The sequence below is a fragment of the Schistocerca americana genome, unplaced genomic scaffold (genome assembly GCF_021461395.2).
Source record: "Schistocerca americana isolate TAMUIC-IGC-003095 unplaced genomic scaffold, iqSchAmer2.1 HiC_scaffold_25, whole genome shotgun sequence".
NCBI classification, from domain to species: Eukaryota; Metazoa; Arthropoda; class Insecta; order Orthoptera; family Acrididae; genus Schistocerca; species Schistocerca americana.
This window is the reverse complement of record NW_025725961.1, coordinates 1,504,318-1,518,202: the sequence shown is the minus strand read 5'-3', so window position 1 is coordinate 1,518,202 and position 13,885 is coordinate 1,504,318. Positions and strand designations below refer to the sequence as shown.

The window sequence follows — 13,885 nt, the reverse complement described above, 5'->3', positions numbered from 1 at the left end:
TGCCATGAAATTTTGACTACAGTTCGGGAATAATGAACTGTTTATCTTTCCAAACCACACTCCTGCTGTTTTTGGTAACATTTTTGCTGCTGCATGGCAGTTTCAGAGCATTATCAGACAACTGTGACGTCGATTCCTTCATTATAACATCAGATTGTCTTGTTCCAGAAACATCTTCAGTCCTAATTACTGGTACTTGACTTTCTTCGTCACTACTGTCACTATCACAATCAACAGATTCTGGAGCAACATACGTCTCATCTTGAATGGAATCGTCAGAGAAACACTCAAGATCGTCATCACTGCTTAGTGGAATCTCTAACCATTCCATAAGCATTTCTTCTTGACTCTTTCGAGACATTTTTACGTCAGCGCCTGAAATGCAGTAAATGAAAAATGTAGCTGATAAGCTACATACACAAAAACAGGCCTCATTTCAAATCTATCGCAAAGACACTCGAATTAACTGTTTACACCATATCTACTTACGTTTTCAAAATGAAAAAGTAATTTTCAAAACCAGAAATCAGTGCACAAACACCAAAAACCCACCTCAACTTTCCGCCAAAACACACACTTGGCAGTATGTCCACACAGGTCACTGTCGAACTGCTTCAGCTCGTCCTGCCATCTATGATCGCTATGAAGAACTACTAGAAACTGCAGCGGAGTGTATACACTTAGCTACATAACGAATTTGATCGAAAATGTTTCTCCATATGGAATAAAACGAAGAAATGAGGTCTGTAGCTTATCAGCTACAGTATGCATTAAAGGGTTAAGTCGGCATTGTGCCTTTTGAATTTAATTCCGATGCAATTTTTGTGCTTCATCGTTAATAAGAAGGTCCCTGGGATACAGTAAACCTGAAGTGAAGCATCGGAATCTAAAACTGGACTCGGAGGAGAGGTTCAAATCTTAGAAAGTTAGAGTGTCAGTCCTCTTGTACTTAAGTCGGCATTGTGCCTTTTGAATTTAATTCCGATGCAATTTCAGTGTTTCATTGTCAATAAGAAGGTCCAAGGGATACAGTAAACCTGAAGTGAAGCATCGGATTCTAAAACTGGACTCACAGGAGAGGTTCAAATCATAGAAAGTTAGAGTGTCAGTCCTCTTGTACTTAAGTCGGCATTGTGCCTTTTGAATTTAATTCCGATTCAATTTTTGTGCTTCATCGTCAATAAGAAGGTCCAAGGGATACACTAAACCTGAAGTGAAGCATCTGAATCTAAAACTGGACTCAAAGGAGTGGTTCAAATCATAGAAAGTTAGAGTGTCAGTCCTCTTGTACTTAAGTCGGCATTGTGCCTTTTGTATTAAATTCGGATGCAATTTCTGTGCTTCATCGTCAATAAGAAGCTCCAACGGATACAGTAAAAATGTAGTGAAGCATCGGAATCTAAAACTGGACTCACAGGAGAGGTTCAAATCATAGAAATTACGAGTGTCAGTCCTCTTGTACTTAAGTCGGCATTATGACTTTTGAATTTAATTCCGATGGAATTTCTGTGTTTCATCGTCAATACGAAGGTCCAAGGGATACAGTAATCCTGAAGTGAAGCATCCGAATCCAAATTGGATTCACAGGAGAGGATCAAATCATAGAAAGTTAGAGTGTCAGTCCTCTTCTACTGAAGTCGGCATTGTGCCTTTTGAATTGAATTCCGATGCAATTTCGGTGTTTCATCGTCAATAAGAAGGTCCAAGGTAAACAGTGAACCTGAAGTGAAGCATCGGAATCTAAAACTAGACTCTCTGGAGAGGTTCAAATCGTAGGAAGTTAGAGTGTCAGTCCTCTTGCACTTAAGACAGCATTGTGCCTTTTGTATTAAATTCGGATGCAATTTCTGTGCTTCATCGTCAATAAGAAGGTCCAAGGGATACAGTAGACCTGAAGTGAAGCATCGGAAGCTAAAACTGGACTCACAGGATAGGTTCAAATCATAGAAAGTGAGAGTGTCAGTCCTCTTGTACTTAAGTCGGCATTGTGCCTTTTGTATTAAATTCGGATGCAATTTCTGTGTTTCATCGTCAATAAGAAGCTCCAACGGATACAGTAAACCTGTAGTGAAGCATCGGAATCTAAAACTGGACTCACAGGAGAGGTTCAAATCATAGAAAGTTAGAGTTTCACTCCTCTTGTACTTAAGTCGGCAATGTGCCTTTTGAATTTAATTCCGATGCAATTTCTGTGCCTCATCGTCAATAAGTAGGTAAAAGGGATACAGCAAACCTGAAGTGAAGCGTCGGAATCTAAAACTTGACTCACAGGAGAGGTTCAAATCATAGAAAGTTAGAGTGTCAGTCCTCTTGTACTTAAGTCGGCATTGTGCCTTTTGAATGTAATTCCGATGCAATTTCTGTGTTTCATCGTCAATAAGAAGGTCCAAGGTATACAGTGAACCTGAAGTGAAGCATCGGAATGTAAAACTGGTCTCACAGGAGAGGTTCAAATCATAGAAAGTGAGAGTGTCAGTCCTCTCGTACATAAGTCTGCATTGTGCCTTTTGTATGAAATTCGGATGCAATTTCTGTGTTTCATCATCAATAAGAAAGTCCAAGGGATACAGTAAACCTAAAGTCAATCATCGGAATCAAAAACTGAACTCACAGGAGAGGTTCAAATCATAGAAAGTTAGAGAGTCAGTTCTCTTGTACTTAAGTCGCCATTGTGCCTTTTGAATTTAATTCGGATGCAATATCTGTCTTTCTTCGTCAATAAGAAGGTCCAAGGTATACAGGAAACCTGAAGTGAAGCATCGGAATCTAAAACTGGGCTCGCAGGAGAGGTTCAAATCATAGAAAGTGAGAGTGTCAGTCCTCTTGTACTTAAGTCGGCATTGTGCCTTTTGTATTAAATTCGGATGCAATTTCTGTGTTTCATCGTCAATAAGATGGTCCAAGGTATACAGAAAACCTGAAGTGAAGTATCGGAATCTAAAACTGGACTCACAGGAGACGTTCAAATCATAGAAAGTGAGAGTGTCAGTCCTCTTGTACTTAAGTCGGCATTGTGCCTTTTGTATTATGTTCGGATGCAATTTCTTTGTTTCATCTTCAATAAGAAGGTCCAAGGGATACAGTAGATCTGAATTGAAGCATCGGAATCTAAAACTGGACTCACAGGAGAGGTTTAAATCATAGAGAGTTAGAGTTACACTCCTCTTGTACTTAAGTCGGCAATGTGCCTTTTGAATTTAATAATTTCTGTGCCTCATCGTCAATAAGAAGGTAAAAGGGATATAGTAAAAATGAAGTGAAGCGTCGGAATCTAAAACTGGACTCACAGGAGAGGTTCAAATCATAGAAAGTTAGAGTGTCAGTCCTCTTGTACTTAAGTCGGCATTGTGCCTTATGAATTTAATTCCGATGCAATTTCTGTGTTTAATCGTCAATTAGAATGTCCAAGGGATACAGTAAAACTGAAGTGAAGCATCGGAATCTAAAACTGCACTCACAGGAGATGCACAAATCATAGAAAGTTAGAGTGTCATTCCTCTTGTTCTTAAGTCTGCATTGTGCCTTTTGAATGTAATTCCGATGCAATTTCTGTGTTTCATCGTCAATAAGAAGGTCCAAGGTATACAGTGAACTTGAAGTGAAGCATCGGAATCTAAAACTGGACTCTCAGGAGAGGTTAAAATCATAGAAAGTGAGAGTGTCAGTCGTCTTGTACATAAGTCGGCATTGTGCCTTTTGTATTAAATTCGGATGCAATTTCTGTGTTTCATCATCAATAAGAAAGTCCAAGGGATACAGTAAACCTAAAGTGAATCATCGGAATCAAAAACTGGACTCACAGGAGAGGTTCAAATCAAAGAAAGTTAGAGAGTCAGTTCTCTAGTACTTAAGTCACTATTGTGCCTTTTGAATTTAATTCGGATGCAATTTCTGTGTTTCATCGTCAATAAGAAGGGCCAAAGTATAGACAAAACCTGAAGTCAAGCATCGGAATCTAAAACTGGACTCACAGGAGAGGTTCAAATCATAGAAAGTGAGAGTGTCAGTCCTCTTGTACTTAAGTCGGAATTGTGCCTTTTGTATTAAATTCGGTTGCAATTTCTGTGTTTCATCGTCAAAAAGAAGGTCCAAGGGATACAGTAAACCTGAAGTGAAGCATCGGAATGTAAAACTAAACTCACAGGACAGGTTCAAATCATAGAAAGTGAGAGTGTCAGTCCTCTTGTACTTAAGTCGGCATTGTGCCTTTTGTATTAAATTCGGATGCAATTTCTGTGTTACATCGTCAATAAGAAGGTCCCAGGGATACAGTAAACCTAAAGTGAGGCTTTGGAAACTAAAACTGGACTCACAGGGGAGGTTCAAATCATAGAAAGTTAGAGTGTCAGTCCTCTTGTACTTAAGTCGGCATTGTGCCTTTTGTATTAAAGTCGGATGCAATTTCTGTGTTTCATCGTCAATAAGAAGGTACAAGGTATACAGTAAACCTGAAGTGAAGCATCGGAATCTAAAACTGGACTCACAGGAGAGGTTGAACTCATAGAAAGTGAGAGTGTCAGTCCTCTTGTACTTAAGTCGGTATTGTGCATTTTGAATTTCATTCGGATGAAATTTCTGTGTTTCATCGTCAATAAGAAGGTCCAAGGTATACAGTGAACCTGAAGTGAAGCATCGGAATGTAAAACTGGTCTCACAGGAGAGGTTCAAATCATAGAAAGTTAGAGTGTCAGTCCTCTTGTACTTAAGTCGGCATTGTGCCTTTTGTATTAAATTCGGATGCAATTTCTGTGCTTCATCGTCAATAAGAAGCTCCAACGGATACAGTAAAAATGTAGTGAAGCATCGGAATCTAAAACTGGACTCACAGGAGAGGTTCAAATCATAGAAATTACGAGTGTCAGTCCTCTTGTACTTAAGTCGGCATTATGACTTTTGAATTTAATTCCGATGGAATTTCTGTGTTTCATCGTCAATACGAAGGTCCAAGGGATACAGTAATCCTGAAGTGAAGCATCCGAATCCAAATTGGATTCACAGGAGAGGATCAAATCATAGAAAGTTAGAGTGTCAGTCCTCTTCTACTTAAGTCGGCATTGTGCCTTTTGAATTGAATTCCGATGCAATTTCGGTGTTTCATCGTCAATAAGAAGGTCCAAGGTAAACAGTGAACCTGAAGTGAAGCATCGGAATCTAAAACTAGACTCTCTGGAGAGGTTCAAATCGTAGGAAGTTAGAGTGTCAGTCCTCTTGCACTTAAGACAGCATTGTGCCTTTTGTATTAAATTCGGATGCAATTTCTGTGCTTCATCGTCAATAAGAAGGTCCAAGGGATACAGTAGACCTGAAGTGAAGCATCGGAAGCTAAAACTGGACTCACAGGATAGGTTCAAATCATAGAAAGTGAGAGTGTCAGTCCTCTTGTACTTAAGTCGGCATTGTGCCTTTTGTATTAAATTCGGATGCAATTTCTGTGTTTCATCGTCAATAAGAAGCTCCAACGGATACAGTAAACCTGTAGTGAAGCATCGGAATCTAAAACTGGACTCACAGGAGAGGTTCAAATCATAGAAAGTTAGAGTTTCACTCCTCTTGTACTTAAGTCGGCAATGTGCCTTTTGAATTTAATTCCGATGCAATTTCTGTGCCTCATCGTCAATAAGTAGGTAAAAGGGATACAGCAAACCTGAAGTGAAGCGTCGGAATCTAAAACTTGACTCACAGGAGAGGTTCAAATCATAGAAAGTTAGAGTGTCAGTCCTCTGCTACTTAAGTCGGCATTGTGCCTTTTGAATTTAATTCCGAAGCAATTTCTGTGCTTCATCGTCAATATGAAGGTCCAAGGTATACAGTGAACCTGAAGTGAAGCATCGGAATCTAAAACTGGACTCACAGGAGAGGTTCAAATCATAGAAAGTTAGAGTGTCACTCCTCTTGTACTTAAGTCAGCACTGTGCCTTTTTAATATAATTCCGATGCAATTTCAGTGCTTCATCGTCAATAAGAAGGTCCAAGGTATACAGTAAACCTGAAGTGAAACCTCGGAATCTAAAACTGGACTCACAGGAGAGGTTCAAGTCATATAAAGTTAGAGTGTCAGCCCCCTTGTACTTAAGTCGGCATTGTGCCTTTTGGATTTAATTCCGATGGAATTCCTGTGTTTCATCGTCAGTACGAAGGTCCAAGGGATACAGTAAACCTGAAGTGAAGCTTCGGAATCTGAAACTGGACTCACAGGAGAGGTTCAAATCATAGAAAGTTAGAGTGTCAGTCCTCTTGTACTTAAGTCGGCATTGTGTCTTTTGTATTAAATTCTTATGCAAATTCTGTTTTTCATCGTCAATCAGAAGGTCCAAAGAATACAGTAAACCTGAAGTGAAGCATCGGAATCTACAACTGGAATCACAGGTGTGGTTCCAATCATAGAAAGTTAGAGTGTCAGTCCTCTTGTAGTTAACCCTTAAATGCATGATTTTTTATTTCAAGCTGTAAAAATTACCATGTTTAGTTTATAGTGCTTACATTTCGAAAAAAATATTGAAAATTTTTTTAATTAAATTAACAAGGCACTATTGTTGAAAATCGCTTTGTAGCTGATCAGCTACATTTTGAGTTAACACCTTATGAGCCACAATAAATGTGCTTATTTTGCTCCCTCAATTTTGACCAAATCTCTCGTAACTTAATTGTTGATTATGATTAAATACTTTGAATAGGAAGGGAAAATCCTAAAATAATAAATAGGACATTAATGTTGTAAATATTGAGCATTTATTGTATATTTTATTCACTTTTGTATATGAACAATAAGGTATCTAGTTCCAACAGGTTTGTACCCAAGCATGTGATAATCACTTTACATGAAATGTTTGAAAACAGTTCTTTTGTTTGTGCAAACACAATGCAACTGCACATTTATTACACTGAACCCAGGAAAAACCCTTGCATCCTGGCATTTTGCACCTCTGTCTCACTTGCAAGTACGAAGGCAGGTGACCTACTTCATCCAGCCTTACATCTTGTGGAGGTACATGTGCTGTGGGCCCCTTTGTCTTCTTAGCTTGTATTTGGTTTTCGAGTTCATTACTTGGCCTTCCACGTTTTGCTGAAGTATGACCTGAGCGACACAAACAGGGAGCAATTTCCATTCGAAATTCGGAGAGTTTCATAGTTCTCTTAATCCCTTTGGTTTCTGCTACTCTCCTATACAACAGCCAGGAATTGACTACTCCCATGTCCAGGAGATGGTAAAACAATCTTATATACCATTTTCGACTTTTCACAAGAATTTTATGTCGACCCATTATGCTGTCAAGAAGGTCAACACCTCCCATATGTTTATTGTAGAGTTTAATTATTTGTGGACAAGGTATTGTTGTTCTTGACTTTGTTTTTTTGTCATACCTCCCTGCTTCATGAATAGGCTGCTGTCCAGCAAGTGTAGAAAGCAACATCACACTCTTGTTATCTTTCCACACTACATTTGATATGTCGACACCATCCACTGTTGCGACACGCTCTACTGATGCACCTCGTGCCATTTTCTTCAGCTCAGCTTCTGAAGGGAGCTTGCAGTCTGGCACTCTGTTTCTTCTGACTGTCCCAAGTGAGTAAATTCCTTGTTTATGTAACCATACAAGCAGTGGCAGACTTGTGTAATAATTGTCACAGTACAGTTTGTGGTTCATATTTCTTGGTAGTATCCTACTGAGTCGAACTACAACATTTGCGCTTGCTCCCAAGTCTTCCTCCCCAGTCACTCTTTTTTCTGGTTTATTTTCATCTCCAGTGAAAATCTCAAAATCGTAGGCATAACCAGATATGCCACTAATAACAAATAATTTGTATCCATATTTATGAGGCTTGTTTGGCATGTATTGTTTCAAATAACTTCTAGCCTTTGTTGAACATATCTGTTCATCAACAGAAACTCACTCCTCAACAGGTATTGTTTGAAACCGAGATCTCATCAATTCTATTATGGGTCTTATCTTGAAGAGTCTATCATGACCTTTTTCACCCCTGGGTATCATTGCACTGTTGTCATTGAAGTGAAGAAACTTACGTATATGCTCATACTGATTCACTGTCATTGTTGTCTTGATCAGATGAGTACCAGTAACTTCTCCCCAGTAATCCCTCGTATTAGGTACATGAACTATTGACATTACGAGACAGATGCCCATAAATTTTTTTATGTCATCACAGGATAAATCTATTGGTCTATCAGGATTACACTGCACACTGTATCTATGAGACTCTTCGACAATTAGATCAAACAATTTAGATGGAAATATATGTTTGAAGAATTGGTATGGAGTATTTAAGTTTATTACTTCTTCTAGTAACGAAGTATTGCCATGAAATTTTGACTACAGTTCGGGAATAATGAACTGTTTATCTTTCCAAACCACACTCCTGCTGTTTTTGGTAACATTTTTGCTGCTGCATGGCAGTTTCAGAGCATTATCAGACAACTGTGACGTCGATTCCTTCATTATAACATCAGATTGTCTTGTTCCAGAAACATCTTCAGTCCTAATTACTGGTACTTGACTTTCTTCGTCACTACTGTCACTATCACAATCAACAGATTCTGGAGCAACATACGTCTCATCTTGAATGGAATCGTCAGAGAAACACTCAAGATCGTCATCACTGCTTAGTGGAATCTCTAACCATTCCATAAGCATTTCTTCTTGACTCTTTCGAGACATTTTTACGTCAGCGCCTGAAATGCAGTAAATGAAAAATGTAGCTGATAAGCTACATACACAAAAACAGGCCTCATTTCAAATCTATCGCAAAGACACTCGAATTAACTGTTTACACCATATCTACTTACGTTTTCAAAATGAAAAAGTAATTTTCAAAACCAGAAATCAGTGCACAAACACCAAAAACCCACCTCAACTTTCCGCCAAAACACACACTTGGCAGTATGTCCACACAGGTCACTGTCGAACTGCTTCAGCTCGTCCTGCCATCTATGATCGCTATGAAGAACTACTAGAAACTGCAGCGGAGTGTATACACTTAGCTACATAACGAATTTGATCGAAAATGTTTCTCCATATGGAATAAAACGAAGAAATGAGGTCTGTAGCTTATCAGCTACAGTATGCATTAAAGGGTTAAGTCGGCATTGTGCCTTTTGAATTTAATTCCGATGCAATTTTTGTGCTTCATCGTTAATAAGAAGGTCCCTGGGATACAGTAAACCTGAAGTGAAGCATCGGAATCTAAAACTGGACTCGGAGGAGAGGTTCAAATCTTAGAAAGTTAGAGTGTCAGTCCTCTTGTACTTAAGTCGGCATTGTGCCTTTTGAATTTAATTCCGATGCAATTTCAGTGTTTCATTGTCAATAAGAAGGTCCAAGGGATACAGTAAACCTGAAGTGAAGCATCGGATTCTAAAACTGGACTCACAGGAGAGGTTCAAATCATAGAAAGTTAGAGTGTCAGTCCTCTTGTACTTAAGTCGGCATTGTGCCTTTTGAATTTAATTCCGATGCAATTTTTGTGCTTCATCGTCAATAAGAAGGTCCAAGGGATACACTAAACCTGAAGTGAAGCATCTGAATCTAAAACTGGACTCAAAGGAGTGGTTCAAATCATAGAAAGTTAGAGTGTCAGTCCTCTTGTACTTAAGTCGGCATTGTGCCTTTTGTATTAAATTCGGATGCAATTTCTGTGCTTCATCGTCAATAAGAAGCTCCAACGGATACAGTAAAAATGTAGTGAAGCATCGGAATCTAAAACTGGACTCACAGGAGAGGTTCAAATCATAGAAATTACGAGTGTCAGTCCTCTTGTACTTAAGTCGGCATTATGACTTTTGAATTTAATTCCGATGGAATTTCTGTGTTTCATCGTCAATACGAAGGTCCAAGGGATACAGTAATCCTGAAGTGAAGCATCCGAATCCAAATTGGATTCACAGGAGAGGATCAAATCATAGAAAGTTAGAGTGTCAGTCCTCTTCTACTTAAGTCGGCATTGTGCCTTTTGAATTGAATTCCGATGCAATTTCGGTGTTTCATCGTCAATAAGAAGGTCCAAGGTAAACAGTGAACCTGAAGTGAAGCATCGGAATCTAAAACTAGACTCTCTGGAGAGGTTCAAATCGTAGGAAGTTAGAGTGTCAGTCCTCTTGCACTTAAGACAGCATTGTGCCTTTTGTATTAAATTCGGATGCAATTTCTGTGCTTCATCGTCAATAAGAAGGTCCAAGGGATACAGTAGACCTGAAGTGAAGCATCGGAAGCTAAAACTGGACTCACAGGATAGGTTCAAATCATAGAAAGTGAGAGTGTCAGTCCTCTTGTACTTAAGTCGGCATTGTGCCTTTTGTATTAAATTCGGATGCAATTTCTGTGTTTCATCGTCAATAAGAAGCTCCAACGGATACAGTAAACCTGTAGTGAAGCATCGGAATCTAAAACTGGACTCACAGGAGAGGTTCAAATCATAGAAAGTTAGAGTTTCACTCCTCTTGTACTTAAGTCGGCAATGTGCCTTTTGAATTTAATTCCGATGCAATTTCTGTGCCTCATCGTCAATAAGTAGGTAAAAGGGATACAGCAAACCTGAAGTGAAGCGTCGGAATCTAAAACTTGACTCACAGGAGAGGTTCAAATCATAGAAAGTTAGAGTGTCAGTCCTCTTGTACTTAAGTCGGCATTGTGCCTTTTGAATGTAATTCCGATGCAATTTCTGTGTTTCATCGTCAATAAGAAGGTCCAAGGTATACAGTGAACCTGAAGTGAAGCATCGGAATGTAAAACTGGTCTCACAGGAGAGGTTCAAATCATAGAAAGTGAGAGTGTCAGTCCTCTCGTACATAAGTCTGCATTGTGCCTTTTGTATGAAATTCGGATGCAATTTCTGTGTTTCATCATCAATAAGAAAGTCCAAGGGATACAGTAAACCTAAAGTCAATCATCGGAATCAAAAACTGGACTCACAGGAGAGGTTCAAATCATAGAAAGTTAGAGAGTCAGTTCTCTTGTACTTAAGTCGCCATTGTGCCTTTTGAATTTAATTCGGATGCAATATCTGTCTTTCTTCGTCAATAAGAAGGTCCAAGGTATACAGGAAACCTGAAGTGAAGCATCGGAATCTAAAACTGGACTCGCAGGAGAGGTTCAAATCATAGAAAGTGAGAGTGTCAGTCCTCTTGTACTTAAGTCGGCATTGTGCCTTTTGTATTAAATTCGGATGCAATTTCTGTGTTTCATCGTCAATAAGATGGTCCAAGGTATACAGAAAACCTGAAGTGAAGTATCGGATTCTAAAACTGGACTCACAGGAGACGTTCAAATCATAGAAAGTGAGAGTGTCAGTCCTCTTGTACTTAAGTCGGCATTGTGCCTTTTGTATTATGTTCGGATGCAATTTCTTTGTTTCATCTTCAATAAGAAGGTCCAAGGGATACAGTAGATCTGAATTGAAGCATCGGAATCTAAAACTGGACTCACAGGAGAGGTTTAAATCATAGAGAGTTAGAGTTACACTCCTCTTGTACTTAAGTCGGCAATGTGCCTTTTGAATTTAATAATTTCTGTGCCTCATCGTCAATAAGAAGGTAAAAGGGATATAGTAAAAATGAAGTGAAGCGTCGGAATCTAAAACTGGACTCACAGGAGAGGTTCAAATCATAGAAAGTTAGAGTGTCAGTCCTCTTGTACTTAAGTCGGCATTGTGCCTTATGAATTTAATTCCGATGCAATTTCTGTGTTTAATCGTCAATTAGAATGTCCAAGGGATACAGTAAAACTGAAGTGAAGCATCGGAATCTAAAACTGCACTCACAGGAGATGCACAAATCATAGAAAGTTAGAGTGTCATTCCTCTTGTTCTTAAGTCTGCATTGTGCCTTTTGAATGTAATTCCGATGCAATTTCTGTGTTTCATCGTCAATAAGAAGGTCCAAGGTATACAGTGAACTTAAAGTGAAGCATCGGAATCTAAAACTGGACTCTCAGGAGAGGTTAAAATCATAGAAAGTGAGAGTGTCACTCCTCTTGTACATAAGTCGGCATTGTGCCTTTTGTATTAAATTCGGATGCAATTTCTGTGTTTCATCATCAATAAGAAAGTCCAAGGGATACAGTAAACCTAAAGTGAATCATCGGAATCAAAAACTGGACTCACAGGAGAGGTTCAAATCAAAGAAAGTTAGAGAGTCAGTTCTCTAGTACTTAAGTCGCTATTGTGCCTTTTGAATTTAATTCGGATGCAATTTCTGTGTTTCATCGTCAATAAGAAGGGCCAAAGTATAGACAAAACCTGAAGTCAAGCATCGGAATCTAAAACTGGACTCACAGGAGAGGTTCAAATCATAGAAAGTGAGAGTGTCAGTCCTCTTGTACTTAAGTCGGAATTGTGCCTTTTGTATTAAATTCGGTTGCAATTTCTGTGTTTCATCGTCAAAAAGAAGGTCCAAGGGATACAGTAAACCTGAAGTGAAGCATCGGAATGTAAAACTAAACTCACAGGACAGGTTCAAATCATAGAAAGTGAGAGTGTCAGTCCTCTTGTACTTAAGTCGGCATTGTGCCTTTTGTATTAAATTCGGATGCAATTTCTGTGTTACATCGTCAATAAGAAGGTCCCAGGGATACAGTAAACCTAAAGTGAGGCTTTGGAAACTAAAACTGGACTCACAGGGGAGGTTCAAATCATAGAAAGTTAGAGTGTCAGTCCTCTTGTACTTAAGTCGGCATTGTGCCTTTTGTATTAAAGTCGGATGCAATTTCTGTGTTTCATCGTCAATAAGAAGGTACAAGGTATACAGTAAACCTGAAGTGAAGCATCGGAATCTAAAACTGGACTCACAGGAGAGGTTGAACTCATAGAAAGTGAGAGTGTCAGTCCTCTTGTACTTAAGTCGGTATTGTGCATTTTGAATTTCATTCGGATGAAATTTCTGTGTTTCATCGTCAATAAGAAGGTCCAAGGTATACAGGAAACATGAAGTGAAGCATCGGAATCTAAAACTGGACCCACAGGAGAGGTTCTAATCATAGAAAGTGAGAGTGTCAGTCCTCTTGTACTTAAGTCGGCATTGTGCCTTTTGTATTAAATGCGGATGCAATTTCTGTGATTCATCGTCAATAAGAAGGTAGAAAGGATACAGTAAACCTGAAGTGAAGCATCGGAATCTAAAACTGAATTCACAGTGGAGGTTCAAATCATAGAAAGTTAGAGTGTCAGTCCTCTGCTACTTATGTCGGCATTGTGCCTTTTGAATTTAATTCCGAAGCAATTTCTGTGCTTCATCGTCAATAAGAAGTTCCAAAGTATACAGTAAACCTGAAGTGAGCATACAAATCTAAAACTGGACTCACAGGAGAGGTTCAAATCATAGAAAGTTAGAGTGTCAGTCCTCCTGTACTTAAGTCGGCATTGTGCCTTTTGAATTTAATTCCGATGCAATTTCTGTGTTTCATCGTCAATAAGAAGGTCCATGGTATACAGTGAACCTGAAGCGAAGCATCGGAATCTAAAACTGGACTCACAGGAGAGGTTGAATTCGTAGGAAGTGAGAGTGTCAGTCCTCTTGTCCTTAAGTCGGCATTGTGCCTTTTGTATTAAATTCGGATGCAAGTTCTGTGTTTCATCATCAATAAGAAGGTCCAAGGGATACAGTAAACCTGAAGTGAAGCATCGGAATTTCAAACTGGGCTCACAGGAGAGGTTCAAATCATAGAAAGTTAGAGTGTCAGTCCTCTTGTACTTTAGTCGGCATTGTGCCTTTTGAATTTAATTCGGATGAAATTTCTGTGTTTCATCGTCTATTAGAAGGTCCAAGGTATACAGGAAACCTGAAGTGAAGCATCGGAATCTAAAACTGGACTCACAGGAGAGGTTCAAATCATAGAAAGTGAGAGTGTCAGTCCTCTTGTACTTAAGTCGGCATTGT

The 13,885-nt window shown here is 39.0% G+C and overlaps 1 protein-coding gene across 1 annotated transcript; it reads right to left on the bottom strand.

Moving 5' to 3' along the window:
• Window positions 1-363: 363 nt before the first annotated feature.
• Window positions 364-8,126, bottom strand: LOC124576595 (piggyBac transposable element-derived protein 2-like). The gene is made up of 3 exons (XM_047131208.1): window positions 7,894-8,126; window positions 6,933-7,785; window positions 364-375 (listed from the first exon to the last, which is right to left on the bottom strand). The coding sequence occupies exons 1-3, from the start codon at window positions 8,124-8,126 to the stop codon at window positions 364-366; spliced, it is 1,098 nt and encodes a 365-aa protein (XP_046987164.1).
• Window positions 8,127-13,885: the final 5,759 nt, after the last annotated feature.

Excerpts from the sequence above, each read along its gene's own strand:
- LOC124576595 (XM_047131208.1), bottom strand. The coding sequence starts at position 8,126 with ATGTCAATAGTTCATGTACCTAATACGAGGGATTACTGGGGAGAAGTT. Across the intron at positions 7,786-7,893 it reads CAAACAATACCTGTTGAGGA|TGGCATATCTGGTTATGCCT; the intron begins GTGAGTTTCTGT and ends ATTTGTTATTAG.